Below are 17,580 nucleotides of genomic sequence, written 5' to 3'. Positions count from 1 at the left end.
CAATAATTTATACATTAGAGAATTTATCTATACCAAAAACATATTTACGAACTAGCGAGGTCAATTAAAGCATCAACGTTTTAAAGAATTGTAACCCGAATCATAATAACGTTATCATTTAATCTCTTTTAAAGAACATTCCTTACCATTCACGTATATGTATATGTAAGCTACATGATCTGTATTAGTAGGTTCCTCTCTTATGTTAGTTAATATAGCAGTTTCATTGACGCTCTCATCAAAACAGGCATAGTAACCAACAGAAATCCTGCTGACATTAACTAATTCTAATGCCGTTTCATACTTATATTTAGAGTCAGATAGTGCCACAGTTGTTTGCTCATTGAACAATTGATTGCTATATTCGGGCAATTCTTGTTGTTTTATTTGTACTTTTTTATTTGATCTGCATATTATTGTGAAATTTTTTCCCTTCTCTAATGTTATTTCCTCCGTGGAAGGAATTATTATCGGCCCGTTTGTATCTGAAACCAGAATTGTATTACTAACATTTTATCGGTGTGTACAACCGCGCCTAAGTTTAACATAATGAAAGGGAATTAACTTTTCATGGAAACTTCCCTGGACTAATTTGTCAAACGCGTAATATCGCTTATCGAGTTGTTCATCATGTTAGGACAAACATGTGAACAATTTCATTAAAGGGATTAAAACGATTAATCTATTAGCGTACAATGAAAGCTGGTTAGGACCTGGATAAGAGAAACCTCTATTATTGAGAGTTGCAATAAGGAGCCGGTACTTTTTCAATGAATTACCTCTGTAATAAACTTTTCAAACCTGGTTTTAACTGAGGTGAGATGGATTGGAACAGGTTTTAAGACATGTCTTTCGCACATTATTAGTTTTTTTCTTTATAGAACTGGGGGCAAACGGGCAGGAGAATCATCTGATGTTATGTGATACCGCTCAAGGACACTCACAATGCCAGAGGGCTCGCGAGTGCGTTGCCGGCCATTTAAGAATTGGTACGCTCTCTTCTTGAAGGACCCTAAGTCGAATTGGTTCGGAAATACTTCAATAGTTTCTCTGAGACTTTGACCAAGGAAAAACATGGGTAAGTTTTTTTTAAATAAATATTATAACGCCAAAAAGGCGCATTTTTATTAGCATTTCCACCTCTACATACATATGTATAATAACGGTACATTTCTGTAGGCCTCTGTAAGTGAGACAACTATAATTTTACTACCCTCAATAATTGGTACATAATTCTTGGTCACTTGAGATCCTAATTAACCAGCTTTCACTGTGTATGAAACGTCTTATGTAAGTCTTTGATAACATGATTTGATACTGGACATTGTTGGTTGCATAGTTAGTGGTCACGTGATGATAAATCTAGCATTAACCAAGAAATATTCGTGATCAAAACGGCACTTCATTTTAAACCTTTTTGTAACTGGTGATTCCTAAGAATTATTTACGAATCTGTATTATTGTTTTTTTTTTTGTCGAATTGTAAAACTCTTACGGGTTTTTTGGCTGTTAAAAATAGAATTATTAACGCGCGTTAACACTTGTTTTTAGACTCCAAATAAGCTCTAATTTACCATGCCACATTGCCCCGCGATGGGACATAGTAACTACTATGTTGACTAGAGAACTAGTCAAAGATTGTATTATTAATAGATACTGGTGTTTAAACTTTTAGGTTTACACGCCGCGCCGGTTCGCAAGACATTGTTTCACCGTTCAAGCAAGACCTTATAGTATGATAATAAAAACCTATTGTATATATATACCTTGTTAGGTACATATACATATATAAATATACAATAGGTTTATCGAACAGCTGGGGTTCTAACACACGCTTAGACTAACACATAAATACTAGTCCATCGTATTAAGCCTTGTTCTACATCACAATTGTAATAGATTAATTAACAAAAACACTTTTAATTTGCCTGCGAGGGTGTGGTTTTGGGGAATTAATCCTATCAAACGAATAATTGATCTGATCAAATTGTGGAAACACAATCAATTAAGTTATTAGCACCCCGTTGTTTTCTTGTTATGGTAGTAAATGTGTTAAGACTAGGGTTGCATCCGATACCGATACCGATATATCGGCGATACTTCGTGTTTGCCGATATCAATTCGACTTAGGGTCCTTTAAGAAAAGAGCGTACCAATTCTTAAAAGGTCGGCAACGCACTCTCGAGCCCTCTGGCATTGAGTGTCCATGGGCGGCGGTATCACTTAACATCAGGTGAGCCTCCTGCCCGTTTGCCCCCTGTTCTATAAAAAAAATCGGTATCGGCGATATTTTAATTGCCGATACAATAATACTTGTCAAATATCGCGCTTTTAAAAAAATAATGTAAGCGCGCAACTTGTTTGATCTCTGTCTCTATCACCTGCTTTGTCCCCGCGGGTTCCACTTCGCTGGACACTTTATTTGGCTTTTAACTACTATCGCGTGTAGTATTTTTTCGATATCAAATCAAATAAAATACAGAATTACAAAAGCCTTATCGATGCTATCGATGCTATTTTAATTATTAACAGTTATTTATTTTAATTTAATTAGTCTTAATTCTGAATTTTAATACTTAAGTTAATCTTATTCAAAGATTGTGAGTGTCTATATTTTATACTTAAAATTAAAATCTTTAAACATATCTTGATATTTTTTATCTTAATTTAACTCAATAAGCGTTGGTACAGGTATCGGTATCGGAGATATTTCTATTATAGTACCAGCATCGGTATCGTATCGGCAAAACTACGTATCAATGCATCCCTAGTTCAAACTGAATAATGATCTATAACGATACATTACAGTACCGATGTGATAAAATTAAGTTTATATAATACATTCCTTATATTAAGGAATATTTCTTATTTATAAAAAACACAGTGGTCAGACTGCCACATAAAAAACATAGATAGCAGTACGGTTGTAATTAAAATTTACTGAAGTGCCATCTAGAGTTTTGATTTATTCACTTATTTTTCCTAGACTGTTACAGAGTGTTTTTTTATACAGAAATTGGTAGGATAAACGGTTTTCCGTTTAGTATTCACAGCCGGGGATCCAAGCTACAACCGCACTAAAGCCACTAGGCCAACACATACATAATGATTCTAAAAACGTTATTCTTTTGTTTTCAATCGAACTGTTTATAAAACATTATCACAAAACGCAAAAGGAAGTCTAGTATCTGAATACGCAGTATCCTGTCGATAAATTAACAACGCTACAAGCTCTGAGCTGTAATAAGAATAAACATTGTTAACACCCGAAGTGAGTTCGTTCGTTGTTACTCTGATAACTGGACTATACATTTGCAATTTAAATTTTGGAAATTATCGCGTAAACATTCAAGTTATTGTTACATGTCTTCTTTTAGAGGCCCTTCAAGTTTAAGATGTTCCAGGATCTTTCATTTTCAGTACGATACCTGAAGGATTCAAAACAGACATTTATAGCTATTATTTTTAGATTTTTGTTTGTTTTTTGTTTTGACACTTTATTGTATTTACCTAATTTCGCTGGTCGTGTCCACATGTTCTAGGGACGGCACCGCTTTTTTTATATTTTCGTATGTAAGGTGATGTTGACATATTGTGTTTGTCCTAATGTTGTGGTCCAATAAAAAAATATATGTAAAAATAATTCTAATATAATAATTTCAGTTCAGTTCAATAATGCATTTAAAGTTCCAGTGCGTTAATGTTTGGTTATGTATATATTATATATTTAATTTCATACTCTAAGCTTACCTACTCATATTTTAACTAACACAAATATGTGGACTTATTATTGTTTGATTGAATAACAAAATTATTATGAATTAAATATACGCTGAAACGGAAAGTATTCTTCTTGTACCACAGTAGTTTGTAGTTTTAATTGTACAATTGGAAGTGTTATGTAGAATTTATTAGGTCAAGCTTATAAAACATTTATTGTCGAATGGACTAGTTGCCCACAGGGTATCCTAGTGTTAGGGCAAAATATATTATTAGTAATATTTAGGATTATTTTATTCGTAAGAGACGAAGGCAAGCGGACGGATCGAATGTCGTTGATCCGTTGGAAAATGGGACGGGCTTTAGTATGATACTTCTGATACTCCTGCGGACAAGCAAAAAACCGCGGCCGCAGAACAGAAGAAAATAATAAATAATAAAACGACATAAATATATTTCCTCCAACTTCGATATTGTTCCCTTTGGAGTAGAGACTCTTGGGCCATGGGGTTGGAGTGCACAGGCGCTTAAGATTTAAGTTGGCGCCTGGTAGACAATACCTGTGACTCCAGAGCTAGGACCCTAAGGAAATGCTGCCAGCGTTAAAGGAAATCTGCCACAGGCACCGAACTTTTTAAATTTGATTTGATGTTTATTTTTTTATATTACTTATTTAAGATTAAGAAAATTTTAAATACTGTATACTTGATTGTAAAGATATTGTTATTAACTATACATCCTTTTTAATAATATTTAATAATGTGTTTTCTTTTTAAATGTATAAATCAAAAAACCTCATTTTTTCACGTATTTATATAACACGAATGACACGAGGAAAACATTGAATAGATATTAAATATCTAGACTTAATTAAATTGGCAATGTCATTTTATGCGCAGTAGTCTATTTGTTTCGTTTTATGCAAACAAAATCCAGTTACGTGCAGAGAGTAGTACATTTATTTATTGGTATTTATAGATATACATACACTATATGTTAACCAAGTAAGGAAAAATATCAAAGTGTCTGGAAGAAGCATTTACGAGTAATACCATCCATTTAAATTTATTATGTAAATATATATGTCACATCTAATATATATATATATATATATAAAATTCTCGTCTCGGGGAGTTTGTAGTTAAACTCCTCCGAAGCGACTCGGCCGATTGTCATGAAATTTTGTGTGCATATTGGGTATGTATATACAATATATATATATTTTTTTTAATTTATAGATATTTTTTTATGATACAGCATTAACAATACATACAACCCAATATTTTCAACCCTCTACGATCAACCCCTACTTTTATTTGTTATTCAATTGAATTCATATAAAGAAAAATCCACAAAACAACCTAAAAAGTTTTCATTCCGGAAAACCGAAAAGTCTTTGGTATAGTATAGAAAAATGTTCCGTGTTGGTATGTACTAAAAAGGTAGGCATTAAGGAGAAACGAAGTTCGCGGGGCAGATAGTTTAAATATTAAAAACTTTTTCTAACGACACTTCTTACAAATATGAGAGCTTGTATATCGCATAAATAGCTGAATTATTACGATCTATGAGTTTTAGTGTGAAACCTTTTTGCATTGCAAACAAAGGTCGACAACACACTAACTAACCTCCGGTGTTGCAGGTGTTACACTTACACTTATTCCAAATCTGCTAGGTACCCTCCCATAAAAACATTTCCACGGAAAAATCCGGAGCAACGCCGAGTATAGAACGTTAAACCGCAAAATAATAAGGATAATATAGTTTTAAATACTTCGCTTACTATTTAACCCAGTTTCTTTCCAGTAACTCTAAAGTATTTATGTGATTTCATTCATTAATAATTAACAAATATTATTTTTGAAAGCTTACGGTATAAGAGGAAGCCAGATTGTCGTAACATTATTTATTTTGCTAAAAATACAAAACAATTAATCAATATTAATTCACGAGAATATAATATAATTTAACTATTAGCAGTAATGTAAATCTCAGTATTTACCTTCTTTTGGTTTCTATCTATGTTTGCCATAGTATTTTTGTGATTAGATGATTTGAAATTTTAAGACTACCTAGAGTATGCTGGCTTTTATCTCTGCCTCTGTCTTATTTGCCGATGAGTAAGGATGTCTACCGATACAAATTAAGAATAAGTGATACCTGTATCTTATATTCCGTAATAAACATATTATATTCAAACTAATAGAATCTAAAAACAGCCTTCAAACAAAGAAATCAATATTATTAATTACCCCTAAGCTTAGTTTAACTACTGGTTCAAATTGAATGCATATTTTTTGTTAGGATAGTGTTAATCTAGTAGTAAGAGGTTAGGTTAGGTTTAAAGAGGGAGATTGTGTTTTAAAATCCCAGCTACTTAACACAGTTTACACGATGGGGTAAACTGATGACATAGCTCGTTTAGTATCGAAATCTTAAAATCACCTTATATGATCTCATGAGCCTTCAGGGTAATTGAGAGTATATGTATATCAACCTATCAGAACTGATACTATTAACAAATCGAATAGTTACTGGACCTGATTTGAAGACAAGACAGAACTAAAACTCAAAGAAGAACCTACTTTGGAGTAATTGATGAAAGTAATGATCGCCATCTAACAATGGAAGAAGATGCGAGTCATCAAATCTTCTATTGGCTTAAAGTAAAAATATTATAAATACGGGTCACTGTTTTCTTAATATATCTTTGTTCTTGGCGCGACAGACAATCCATTATTCAGAGGATGTTCGCAGAGGCGCAGAGGCGCGGAGCAAGGCTGGCTTTATTAACCAGGACTTAACGTACAAAGGACCAAATCGGTATGTCGGAAATTGAGTGCACGGTACATTTGTGGTTTTAATTTGATACGAAAGAAACGAATAGAAATATGATAACGTGGGATTTTCCTGTTTGTTAAGGAAGATAACATAATACTAATTTAAACATTTTTTACGGTGTGATATTTTTTTGTTTTATCCGCTTATTAACATTTTTTAAGTAGATCAGCGGGCAGAACACAACGAGCCAGTGCGTTGCCAGCCTTTTCAGAATAGGTACGCTTTGTTCTTGAAGGACTAAAAACAAGTAATATTTTTGAAACCATAAATAAGAAAACATTTTGTTTCCAATAGACCAGTAGATGAGCTTTCTATCCTCGAAACATGCCTTCGACCCAAAACGTCGACGGGTTTTTTCTTACTTTGTTTGCATACAACCAAGTGCGCATAGAAAATCCATTGATGCATAGCCGGGGATCGAACCTACGACTTCAGGTATGAGTCGCTCTGAAGGTCAACGCTGCTTACATGTTTCTAAATCGTTAAAGTCCTAATAAAATACAAACTAATTACGTATTGATTATAATATAATACACATTGTGACCTTGACCGGTCGTTTCACGACATTTGAGAACACAAAACACATTCATGTTTTGCGCACTACAAAAACATTATTATTATTTGGTGCGCAATTATTTTCTGACTGAGATAAAAAGATTTTAATATTTAAGCATTTAAACTGTTGACGAGGATTGGTCGATTTAAGAAATAGCTTTTCCAGAAAGAATACGTTATTTGTATGAAAATCTTTTGCCTTTTGTAATTCAATTGTTTTTGATTTTACACAATATCCGATAAGTCATTTCAGAATCGCTGCAATTATTATTGCACCAACAATAAATGACACAAAAAATATCTGTCTTTTAATTTCAGCCAATAATAATAATAAAAAATTAATGTACCTACTCTTCGGTACTGAATGATTTACCGTGGCAGAAATTGTTACCGCAAATTATTAATTTAGTTGGAGCATTACCTGCATTTAAGGGAACTTGCTTGGATATCATATCTTCCCGGGAAGACCCCACCGAGAGTCGATTAAACTGTTCGCTATTTCGCATACGAAAATGTCTATTGAAGCAGACTGTGGAAGATCTCCTCTCTCTCTATCTTTTATTTACCCACGAAATAAAATAAAAAGCCAACACTGCTGTATTTAAGGGGGCATGAATTAATATTTATCCAAATTAGGGACGTAAATTTGTGTCCTTTCTATTATTATCCACTGTTTTGATTTGTTTTGATATTTTTTTTTTCATTTTTGTCTAAGTAATTTTATGTCTTATGTAGTTTTGCACTTCTGTCGCTTATTTCATTTAAATTTTTCTCACAACCTGTAATAAATTGCTCGAAAGCGAGACCTCCAGTTACCCTCCTTTTTAATTTATTACATACTTGTACTATATTTCTGTATACAACGATGTGTTAATCAATAAATAAAACGTAAATTGTGTGTACGTAACCCCCTATAAATCGCCAACCGGTTAATCAAGAAGGCCTGACCTACTTGGTACTAGATGACGCTTACCTTCAAGCCTATAAATGAATAACAAAACAGATAAAGAAATGTTAAATCAATAGGATGTGTCACATCCATCATTTGAAAGTATTATTCACAATTAAAATATAGTTCATAATTGAAAGATGAGTATTCATAATTCATTTCAACTTTTAAGTTCCGTATAATAGTGGCGACGAATTGGGTTATAAATAGATACCATTGAATTGAATTAAATATATATTTATAAAACTTTTCTCTTGCCGCGCACCATATTTTCATGCAACTAAATTAATAACTAAAATATATTATTAATTATTAGGCAAGGTTCCGAAGATACTGGCAGCGTTCCCTCTTTGAATAGTTATTACTAATTCCTGTACGACGTAGATGCCAGTTCTTCGGTCTCCTGTGATGTAGACTATCCTTTGGGATTTTTTTTTATAGAACAGGGGGCAAACGGGCAGGAGGCTCACCTGATGGACACTCTCAATGCCAGAGGGCTCGCGAGTGCGTTGCCGGCCTTTTCAGAATTGGTACGCTCTTTTCTTGAAGGATCCTAAGTCGAATTGGTTCGGAAATACTTCAGCTTCCCACTGAATTATTTCCGAACCATATTTATATATTTATTTTTATGCGAAAAAGTGAAAATATACAAATATTTCTCAATAATGAATCAGATCAGACAGTTAACGTGAAAATCTCGTGACTCATGGTGAGTCATCGCGTCTCAAGACGGGAGTCTGTAGTAATGTATCGAAAAACCATAAAGTACAAACTACTGACTCACTGATAGGATTATAGTACGAATGTAACGCAATGCTAATTATAATAAACTATAGGAATTGTACGCTAGTTCATAAAGAACATTGCTGTAATCAATTGATTAAAAATATTCATTGCTGACCTCGCGAACTACGGTTCTTTAACCTACCTATTTAGTATATACACATATACAGTATATACATACCAACATATGGAACTTTTTACCATAGACTTTTCGCTTTTCCGTAATACAAACAAATAAACAAAACAAAAATATCTTTATTCATATCAAACAAGTACACTTATGAACGTCAAAAAAAATTAAATTAATTGCGAATTTACATTTACTGCCAGTTCTCAAATCAAGGGCGTAGAACGGAAGAGAAGAACTGGCAATAAACTCCTCCTCCTCCGTTTTTTTACACAACGTTAGTAAGGAGCTGCAACCATTACACCTTGTTCCATATGGCATCTTGAGTAATCAAGAATAATAAAATGAATTAAAAACAATGATTTGTCATGTATCATAAAATCATACTCAACAAGATTAAATTTTTCATCACTTTTATTTTATTTTCCCAATTTTTTTCTAAAAAAAATCCATCTTCAAGTTGTGCATTTAACAACCTATTTTTCTATTCATTTTTATTTATGTATAAAAATTAAATAAACCTTAAATTTCCCATTAATTCCTTATGCATCTCTTCCTTTATTTATAGGCAAGATGGATGAATGACGATGGAGTGATTAGAAGTCGCAACGGAGAAAGAAATTTGTTACATGTTTTGAACGCACTTCCCATTAGGTTAAAGTCGCACGCATTGACCACTAAGCTAACAGAGCATAAAATAATATATATAAATTAATGTTATTGTGATATGATACAGTAAATTCATTTATATACATACAGTATTTTTCTTATGACAACATGTTAATTCCTGCTTAGTACGTGTCGGACATAAATAATCTATTCTTAATAAGCAGAAAAATTGAATATATAATAATATAACTAAAAGCATCGAAGTAAAAATAACCTATAATCAATTTCAAAAATTCTTTATTCAATGTTCAATAAAAATTAAAACTGCTACATGTCCAGTGTACATTAATTACTGGAATGTAAAAATAACCTATAGGCCAGTACGCATAAGCACTGAAACGCCAGATGGAAAGGCATTTGAGTTTCTTAAATGTATCCAGGTTGCTGCTTACTCAGAAAAAGTACGAAAACTGTGTGACGCCACACGGAATCTGTGACGGTAAGCATGACCCTAGGAAAATACCCAGAAGGCCAATATTATTTCCAACTTAGTTGCGCAGAGCTAATAAAAAAATGTTTTTTGTTTGTTTATTTGGTAAATAATATAAAGAATTATAAATTCAGAGAATTACTAGTATATATACGGGTTCATTATCACATTTTTAAGTAGTATGGAACGAGGCCGCATACTATTAATATAATATTATTAATAGTCTGACCTATTGATCAAAAGTAGTCTTCAATTAGTCAATTATCATTAATTCGGTGTTTTGTGGTTACTAGTACTGAGTTTCTACTTTTATTTATAATAAATGTATTATATCACTTATTTCTTTCTCATCTCAAGTACAAATATTAAGTAGCGCGATCAGCATGGTTAAGCGATAAAAAATCGGTCATAATTGTTATCATTTTTTTGGCGCGTTAGGAAAAAATAAAATAATTTTGGAAAAGGTTTTTTTCTTGTTACGGCAAAGAAGTATAACTTCTTAACCTTGTACATAAGTACACGTTCTTTTTCTATGTAAAAGGGGGCAAAGTGATACCGCGATACATTGCAGCATCGCATTGCCAGAAGCTTCCGAGTGCGTTGCCGTCTGTTTAGAAATTGGTACGCTTTTATTGAATTGAAGGACCCTTAGTCGAAATACTTGGTTCAGCGGGCAGCTGGTTCCACATTTAGCAGACGCTTTCAGCTTAAATCCTTTTCCTTTTTATCTCGATAAAGTTTGATATACTATCTTACAAGATAAGAAGTTATGCAACATTTTAAAAATACTTTGCATTGTAATAACGAATTTATCACACGTAAGGATAAATTTAAAATTCTTATATGAAATTAAGCTATCATTTACTATAAAGATTTGACTGGAATCAGATTGGAATTGCAATTAACACATGCGCCATTGGATTCATATAAATCACATGAAAACTGTATTTCATTTAATAATGTGCAAACTTTTAAAAATCCAGCTGCCTTATAAAGTAGACTCATTAGGACGGTTTTGTTACCGATAACAATCTTTACAAAATCAGTGTGAGATTGAGATTGGAACCCTGTTGGTTCGGATTAAGGTACAGCTGAGGTTCATCATCGGACGTCGAGGCAGAATACAAAATACCATCCGTACCACTTCTTCATCACCTTGAGATCTTTCGTTACACAACTAGCGTTTCGTAAGATAGTTTTTGCAGTCTATCACCACTATATGGAACCTGTTGCCCATTTAAGTATTTCCGAACCAATTCGGCCTTTCAGAAAAGAACGTCCAAAACCCTAATCGCCGGCAACGCACATGCGAGCCTTCGGGTAATATGAGTGTCTATGGGCAACGGTATCACCTAACACCTTTTTGCCTTTTTAAAATAATACCTTGTGTCAGCATCCAATATATGTTAAACGCACGGGAGTCGTCAAACTTACTGTTGATTTCTTTTAACTATTTTAGTGTTTCTAAACCTTACGCCAACATCGGTTCGAGAGTGTCGGGTGGCATAGGACAGAGAGTGCTAGAAATTTCTCATTTCGGAGACTATGATACTTTTTATGTCGAGTGTGAATGAGAGAGTAAATATTAAACTATAAACAATATTTAAGTATTATACAGATAAAAGTAAATTTATTTTATCTTAATGCATTATCAGGTAGTATCTTCTCACGTGCATTGTATTTGCCATAATAAGAATTGTAAATATTTCTTATACATAATATTAAAAAACAACATTACAGCCTTAGCTCATCTTCGTCCGGCTTGAAGGACCAAAATTTACATTTACGTAACGAATGAATGCAATGAAGCAGTGGAAGACAGTGCCTGCGTCCGGCTAAACTCTTACAACTACTATTTATTCTCTTTACCTTGATGAAATTTACATTTCTCTCTTTCTTTGAATTATAAAGGAAACTTGAATATTTCGATCGTCCGTAACAGATATGGCCAGAGGCACGCCTTAGTTGAATATTTTTAGACCATTGTCTAAAATTCATTGCCACCCATCGAATGACGTCACTATAAGAAGATTGTACATTTATAACATTTCTGGCAAATATCTGCCAACTGTTACTATAAGGCACAACGTAAAATTCTATGATATATAACGTTTACACGAATGAAAGAAGGTAAAAACACGTTGTAATGTTTCAATTCTAAACAAACTATAAGTACGGAAGGGTTATAGTATGTTGTAATGTTTATTAATAAAGTAAACAGGAAAAATATCCACAAAAATTCCTTTATCTACATAATTCGGTTTATTTTTATTACATAAAGAAGTTTGCTTCGACATATTTTACTTAATAATTATTTAAAATAATTTTGTTTGTCAATAGTAAGAAACGAGCGTTTCTTTAAAACGGTTTGGTACTCGTGATCAAAATACTTTTTCTTTTGGTGTCTATTCTGTCTGGCATTCCGATTCCTGACAAATATTTACGTTTTTAATTCATTATGTAATTATCTAAATTGACTGAAATATTGAAATATAATAATAATTGTTGAGCGCAAAAACTTGCTAAAGAACTTGCTGTGCAGTTTATTTATCTACTATATATACATTGTATATACATATTATATTTTTTAATATTGAGATAATGTGGTGCAATAAATAAAAATGGTTTAAAAAAGAAATGTGTAATAATTTTAACTCGCAAAATGTCGTACTCCTATATAATTTTGTTTCATTTCAATCAATTAAACTTGAAACGATTATATATATAATGATAAAACTGGGAAGTAATATAATTCAGTCTATTTTTTTTGTAGATTATATCGTCTGTGGTAGCTCTATAGTATACTTTATATATATATATATATATATATATCTATGTATTATTTGAAAATAGAAAAGACAAATACGATAAGACACGTGATATAAATCTACAATCTTATCTTCAATAATATAACTGAATGATAAAGTTTTTAGTATAAGTGTGTTTGATACATCTTCAAAGAATATTATTTATTTATTTTTTCAGTTATGTATTGTGTATATGTAAAGGTTTACCCATGATATTTGTGTATCTAAAAAGCCGTCAACTTTATTTCTTTTCCGCCCGCATGACAACGACATAGGATGGAAACGTTTAACGATAAGATTTTTTTCAAATAAATTGTCTGCCCAAATGCACAATTTAACATTACGATCAAGCCAGCAAGTCCTAATTTACTAAAAGTATTTTATCTTTATTATAACATAAGAAACTGTCTTATAACACTACCTACAGCCTCTATTAAGGGGTAGACACTCTGTTTTAGTGTAGGTACTATTTTTCCACTTACAAGTAAGTAATAGATAATTAGAATAAATAAAAAGAATGTTATATGCCGCGATTGCTATATTTATTATTATAAATAGGGCTATACTGTATACATAATTGTTTAATTATCTGTCGTTATGAACAACACTAAATTCTAACGGTGAAAACTCTATCCATTTTATAATTTTTATTATCTACACTATTGAAATGGGTTTAATTATTATAAGTAGTCTGGCTTGACATGTGTGTATAGTCTGTCGCAGGATGACGTAATCAAAACTATAATCAGGCCACGATATTTAGTCAAAAATGTTTTTATTATTTTATATTTGTTTAGAGTTTAAAGTTAAAAACCTTTCGCGTGCAATTTGTTAGTTTAACATTCGTTAGTTAACCAAAAGTATTATATATGTTATAATATAATTATTTACAATACTATAAAACATTTTTCAAGCAAAGCGACAGTCATCCAAACCTTTGTTACCTCCATAGACATTTAAAAAACTAAATCAGTTTTACTATATTAACGACGACGATAAATAGCATTAATACTTTAGTTAAAACAGCATAAACGAACTGATTTAGTTTCACTTTCAACTATAGTATGGACAAAATATTTAGTAAAATATATTAATTCATAGAACGTATCCAGACCCAAGCGATTAATTATTATTAGCTGGAAATATTAAGTAAAGCGTACTTTATTTCTACAGCGTTTCTATCGACCTTGCTCAGTGTAGTCTTAATGTACGAATTTATTCTACTGACTATTATCAAAAAAACAGGCTAATTCTTACAATTAAATCCGTACTCTGAAATTAAGAGTCGAATCTTAGTACTTCTGTATTATGTCAAATACATTGTAATTATTTTTTATAATTAATAATAAAAATCTATAGGTGCAATATTTATAAATATGTGAGCACCATGTATCTAATAATAATTTAGTTATCATCTGCATTATTTTTTTAAAACATCATGCGCCTATTTTTTTTACTCTGGATGGGATTCACAAATGATTATCAAATCAGATGTACAAAATATTATTAAAAACTATTTTAAAAGAGATATGGAGTTTCTTGTCTATTATCCTTCATATGAATCTTTTGGAAGGAGAAATTAGTAATTAGTTTTTACAAGTTATTTTTTTGCCTTTAAAATAGGCCCAATTCTAATAAAAACAAATGATTTGACTTTATGACTTTGACATTACAATTAATTTCTCAGCGCTAAGTCTCGACTCTGAATACCCTTAAACTCAAGTATGAGTAACAATATTGTTAATTTAATGTATATACTATACGAGTAAGTACTGACAGTGTTATGCGATGACATCAGTATAGATTCTAGCCTAATAATGGAACAAGGAAGTAATTTTTATGATTATGAATTGCTATAACTTGTTTGCCGCGTAGTGGCGTAGGTAATAGTACCATGTTAAATATTTCTCTCAATCCCAGCGAATTATTTGGTAGGCAGAAAGTATTTGCCTCAGACAATATTATATCGCTGATTTACAGCCTTAGCTTTAATTTGTTTTTCATTGTTGAGGTGTAAATTATATTATTGTCATCTCCATTGTACCTGTTTTAGCCGACATTAAAAATTGAAGAAGTTTAACAATTCGACTTGTTATTGTAATTTTAATATGCGCATAGTTTTGTATACATTTTTAAATAACCAATAATGGTAAAAACCTTAATAAGTACTACTTATTGTTCGACCCAGCGTGTAGATGGTTAAAAGTTATGATTAAATACTAAAATAGGACAGATAATATATCTAACAAATTAGTTAATGCCGCTTGATATTATCGAAATTGAAATCGTAACTCATACGTTTACAAATAGTACAAAGAGATTTATGTATAATTTATTTATTTATCAGAGAATGATCACAGTACTACTCCTGTGAATATATAAGAACTAGTTAAATGAACGAAGCCTAGTGCAAATGAATTGATCTAAATTTATTACGGACATTAATAATTTTAGCGATTAAACGGGCCTTATAGTAGGAATTCTTCGCATTCCGACGGTATTTGAAAACTTAACAATGAGCCAAAAATACACTTGCAATGTTTTAACATAATACGCCACGAACTGGCACCGGCCATACCACTTACATATTTTTGATTTGAGATAAACATTTGTTCCGTTACAAATCGAATAAAAGGCACGTTTTGTTGAATATTTATGAGTCACCACGTGTATGCAAATTATTATAAATCGCAAAAAAGATTTGATTTCCTGACTCTAATGAGTCCAAACTTTAAACGGGAAGTTTCCACTTTCGTAAAATAACGAACGTTAATTCTAGCTGTAACATGTTTAAAAAATATATGATGTAAACAAATTCTATAACAAGGTGTTTCGTGTACTGTTTTCCTCAGATTCACCTTGCTTATTTAAATGTAAAGGTACTTATAATTGAAATGTTTTGTTGGAAACGATGGTTCCATTCTCGATGCTAACTAGATGTGTAAAGTATTATTAAATACTGTATTCCTTTACACAAATGGCTTTGACATCTATACTGACTTCTTCGTGACCTTCACTCGAGCAAGATGCAGATTAGTGTTTATTGCTATAGCTACAGAAGTTATCGTGCTAAGAAAAGTTAGTTTACTCAGTTTTAACAATTTGTTTTCAAACCTGCAGTTGTCAAGCATATTAATTGTAATCCATATGGTAATAGCAGCCAAATCCTAGAGTTAAACATTTTGGCAATTTAAATAAGATTTATAATTCGCCAATCATTGTAACACCATTTCTATTTTAAACAATCAAGCGCAGTCTCAATCACAATTGATAAACTTTGACACTGAACACTGATTCACTGTTTATACGGTAACAATTTCACATGTCGTTAATTGAATTGCACTTATCACGAAGTAATTAGGTCACAGTAAAAGTTTAGTATACGTTGTGTGTTACTTTTTAATCGTTAGCGAGCGTACACGACCGGTTCGCTACAAACTTTGTGTCGGAATGTCGCATCGCAACTCGCACGATACACGAAGTTTTGAAGACTTCGAGCGCGTTGTGTTCGCGTTCGCTGGAGTTGGGAGCGCCAAGAGTGACCTCGCGCGGTCAAAGCGAGATAACAATAAGGTTATACCAGCTGGCGTATAATACCGTAATGTCTGCAATCAAGATAACCATTTTACATCTATATAAATTTCATTGACTAAATAGGTAGTTTCACTATTTATTGTTGTATTTTATAACTTTTTGAAATACGAATATGTTTGAAATCTTAAAACATATCAATTATAGCTATTAATATTATTATAGATGACATTCAATTATAGCCCTAATTCATTTACCGTTTCCTTCCAATGAAGTCTCATGGGTCTAGTAAGGTCAAAGGAGAAATAAAATGTTAAACATGTTGCCTATACATACCTTATGATACAATTCATAATAAAAACATACGAAATACGAGTCTAAAAAGTCAATGAATCAATGACAACATTACTTTTGTTTTTTTTGGCTGAACAAAGTTACTTTTTTTTAAATAAAAGTTATCAAAAAAACGATGCAATTTGACGCCAAGTTATATAGGATTGTAACGCTTAAAAATATATAATAGTAATTATATATTGAATTGCAAACTGGCTGAATTACAACAATTGCATTATTTATAATTAGTTATGACTGTATTATGTTTTTAGTTTGGTTCCTATTGTCTTGTAGAGCAGTGTTGGCTTAGTGGCTTCAGCGTGCGACTCTCATACCGGAGGTCGTAGGTTCGATCCCCGGCTGTGCACCAATGGACTTTCTATGTGCGCATTTAACATTTGCTCGAACGGGTAAGGATAACATCGTAAGGAAACCGACATGTCTTAGACCCAAAAAGTCGACGACGACTTGCCCATTAGATTTAAAATGATCATGAAACAGATTCAACAATCTGAGGTTAACCTAAAAGTGGTTGTAGCACCACTGATTTATTTTATTTCTATTGTATTACCGTAAAAAAAAGGAAATAAGAAAAATAAATACATATATATCAAGAAAATATGAGAATATGGTTGTGATAAATCAAACACACTACAACATAAATGATACGCCATCACAAATGCTATGGTTAATATTTTATCTTTGCACAATGATAATGTCTGATAACATTATGATAGGATTTCTAATTATTATACATCGTGTAATTGTTTAACAACGGGTTAATTTTTTGGTTTACTTAACTCCATTCAAAGTAGTACAGCAGTTTTTAGAGTAT

General features: G+C 31.9%; 1 protein-coding gene across 4 annotated transcripts in view; it reads right to left on the bottom strand.

Moving 5' to 3' along the window:
- LOC110997017 (vascular endothelial growth factor receptor 1) overlaps positions 1–16,369 on the bottom strand; it is a 35,260-nt gene extending 18,891 nt beyond the window's left edge. For 2 of the 4 annotated variants that reach the window (XM_022264948.2, XM_022264949.2), the window contains exons 1-2: positions 15,996–16,367; positions 147–485 (exon numbers count right to left, since the gene is read on the bottom strand). In XM_022264948.2, the coding sequence (XP_022120640.2) occupies positions 147–485; positions 15,996–16,062 (406 nt within the window). In that variant the 5' untranslated portion in view covers positions 16,063–16,367. Of the gene's footprint in view, positions 1–146; positions 486–15,995 lie in introns of all 4 variants that reach the window. The other 2 variants (XM_045633053.1, XM_022264951.2) reach the window with 2 other exon arrangements.
- Between the last annotated feature and the right edge of the window lie 1,211 nt (positions 16,370–17,580).

The sequence above is a fragment of the Pieris rapae genome, chromosome 22 (assembly GCF_905147795.1).
Source record: "Pieris rapae chromosome 22, ilPieRapa1.1, whole genome shotgun sequence".
NCBI classification, from domain to species: Eukaryota; Metazoa; Arthropoda; class Insecta; order Lepidoptera; family Pieridae; genus Pieris; species Pieris rapae.
This window is presented reverse-complemented; position numbering and strand designations above follow the sequence as displayed.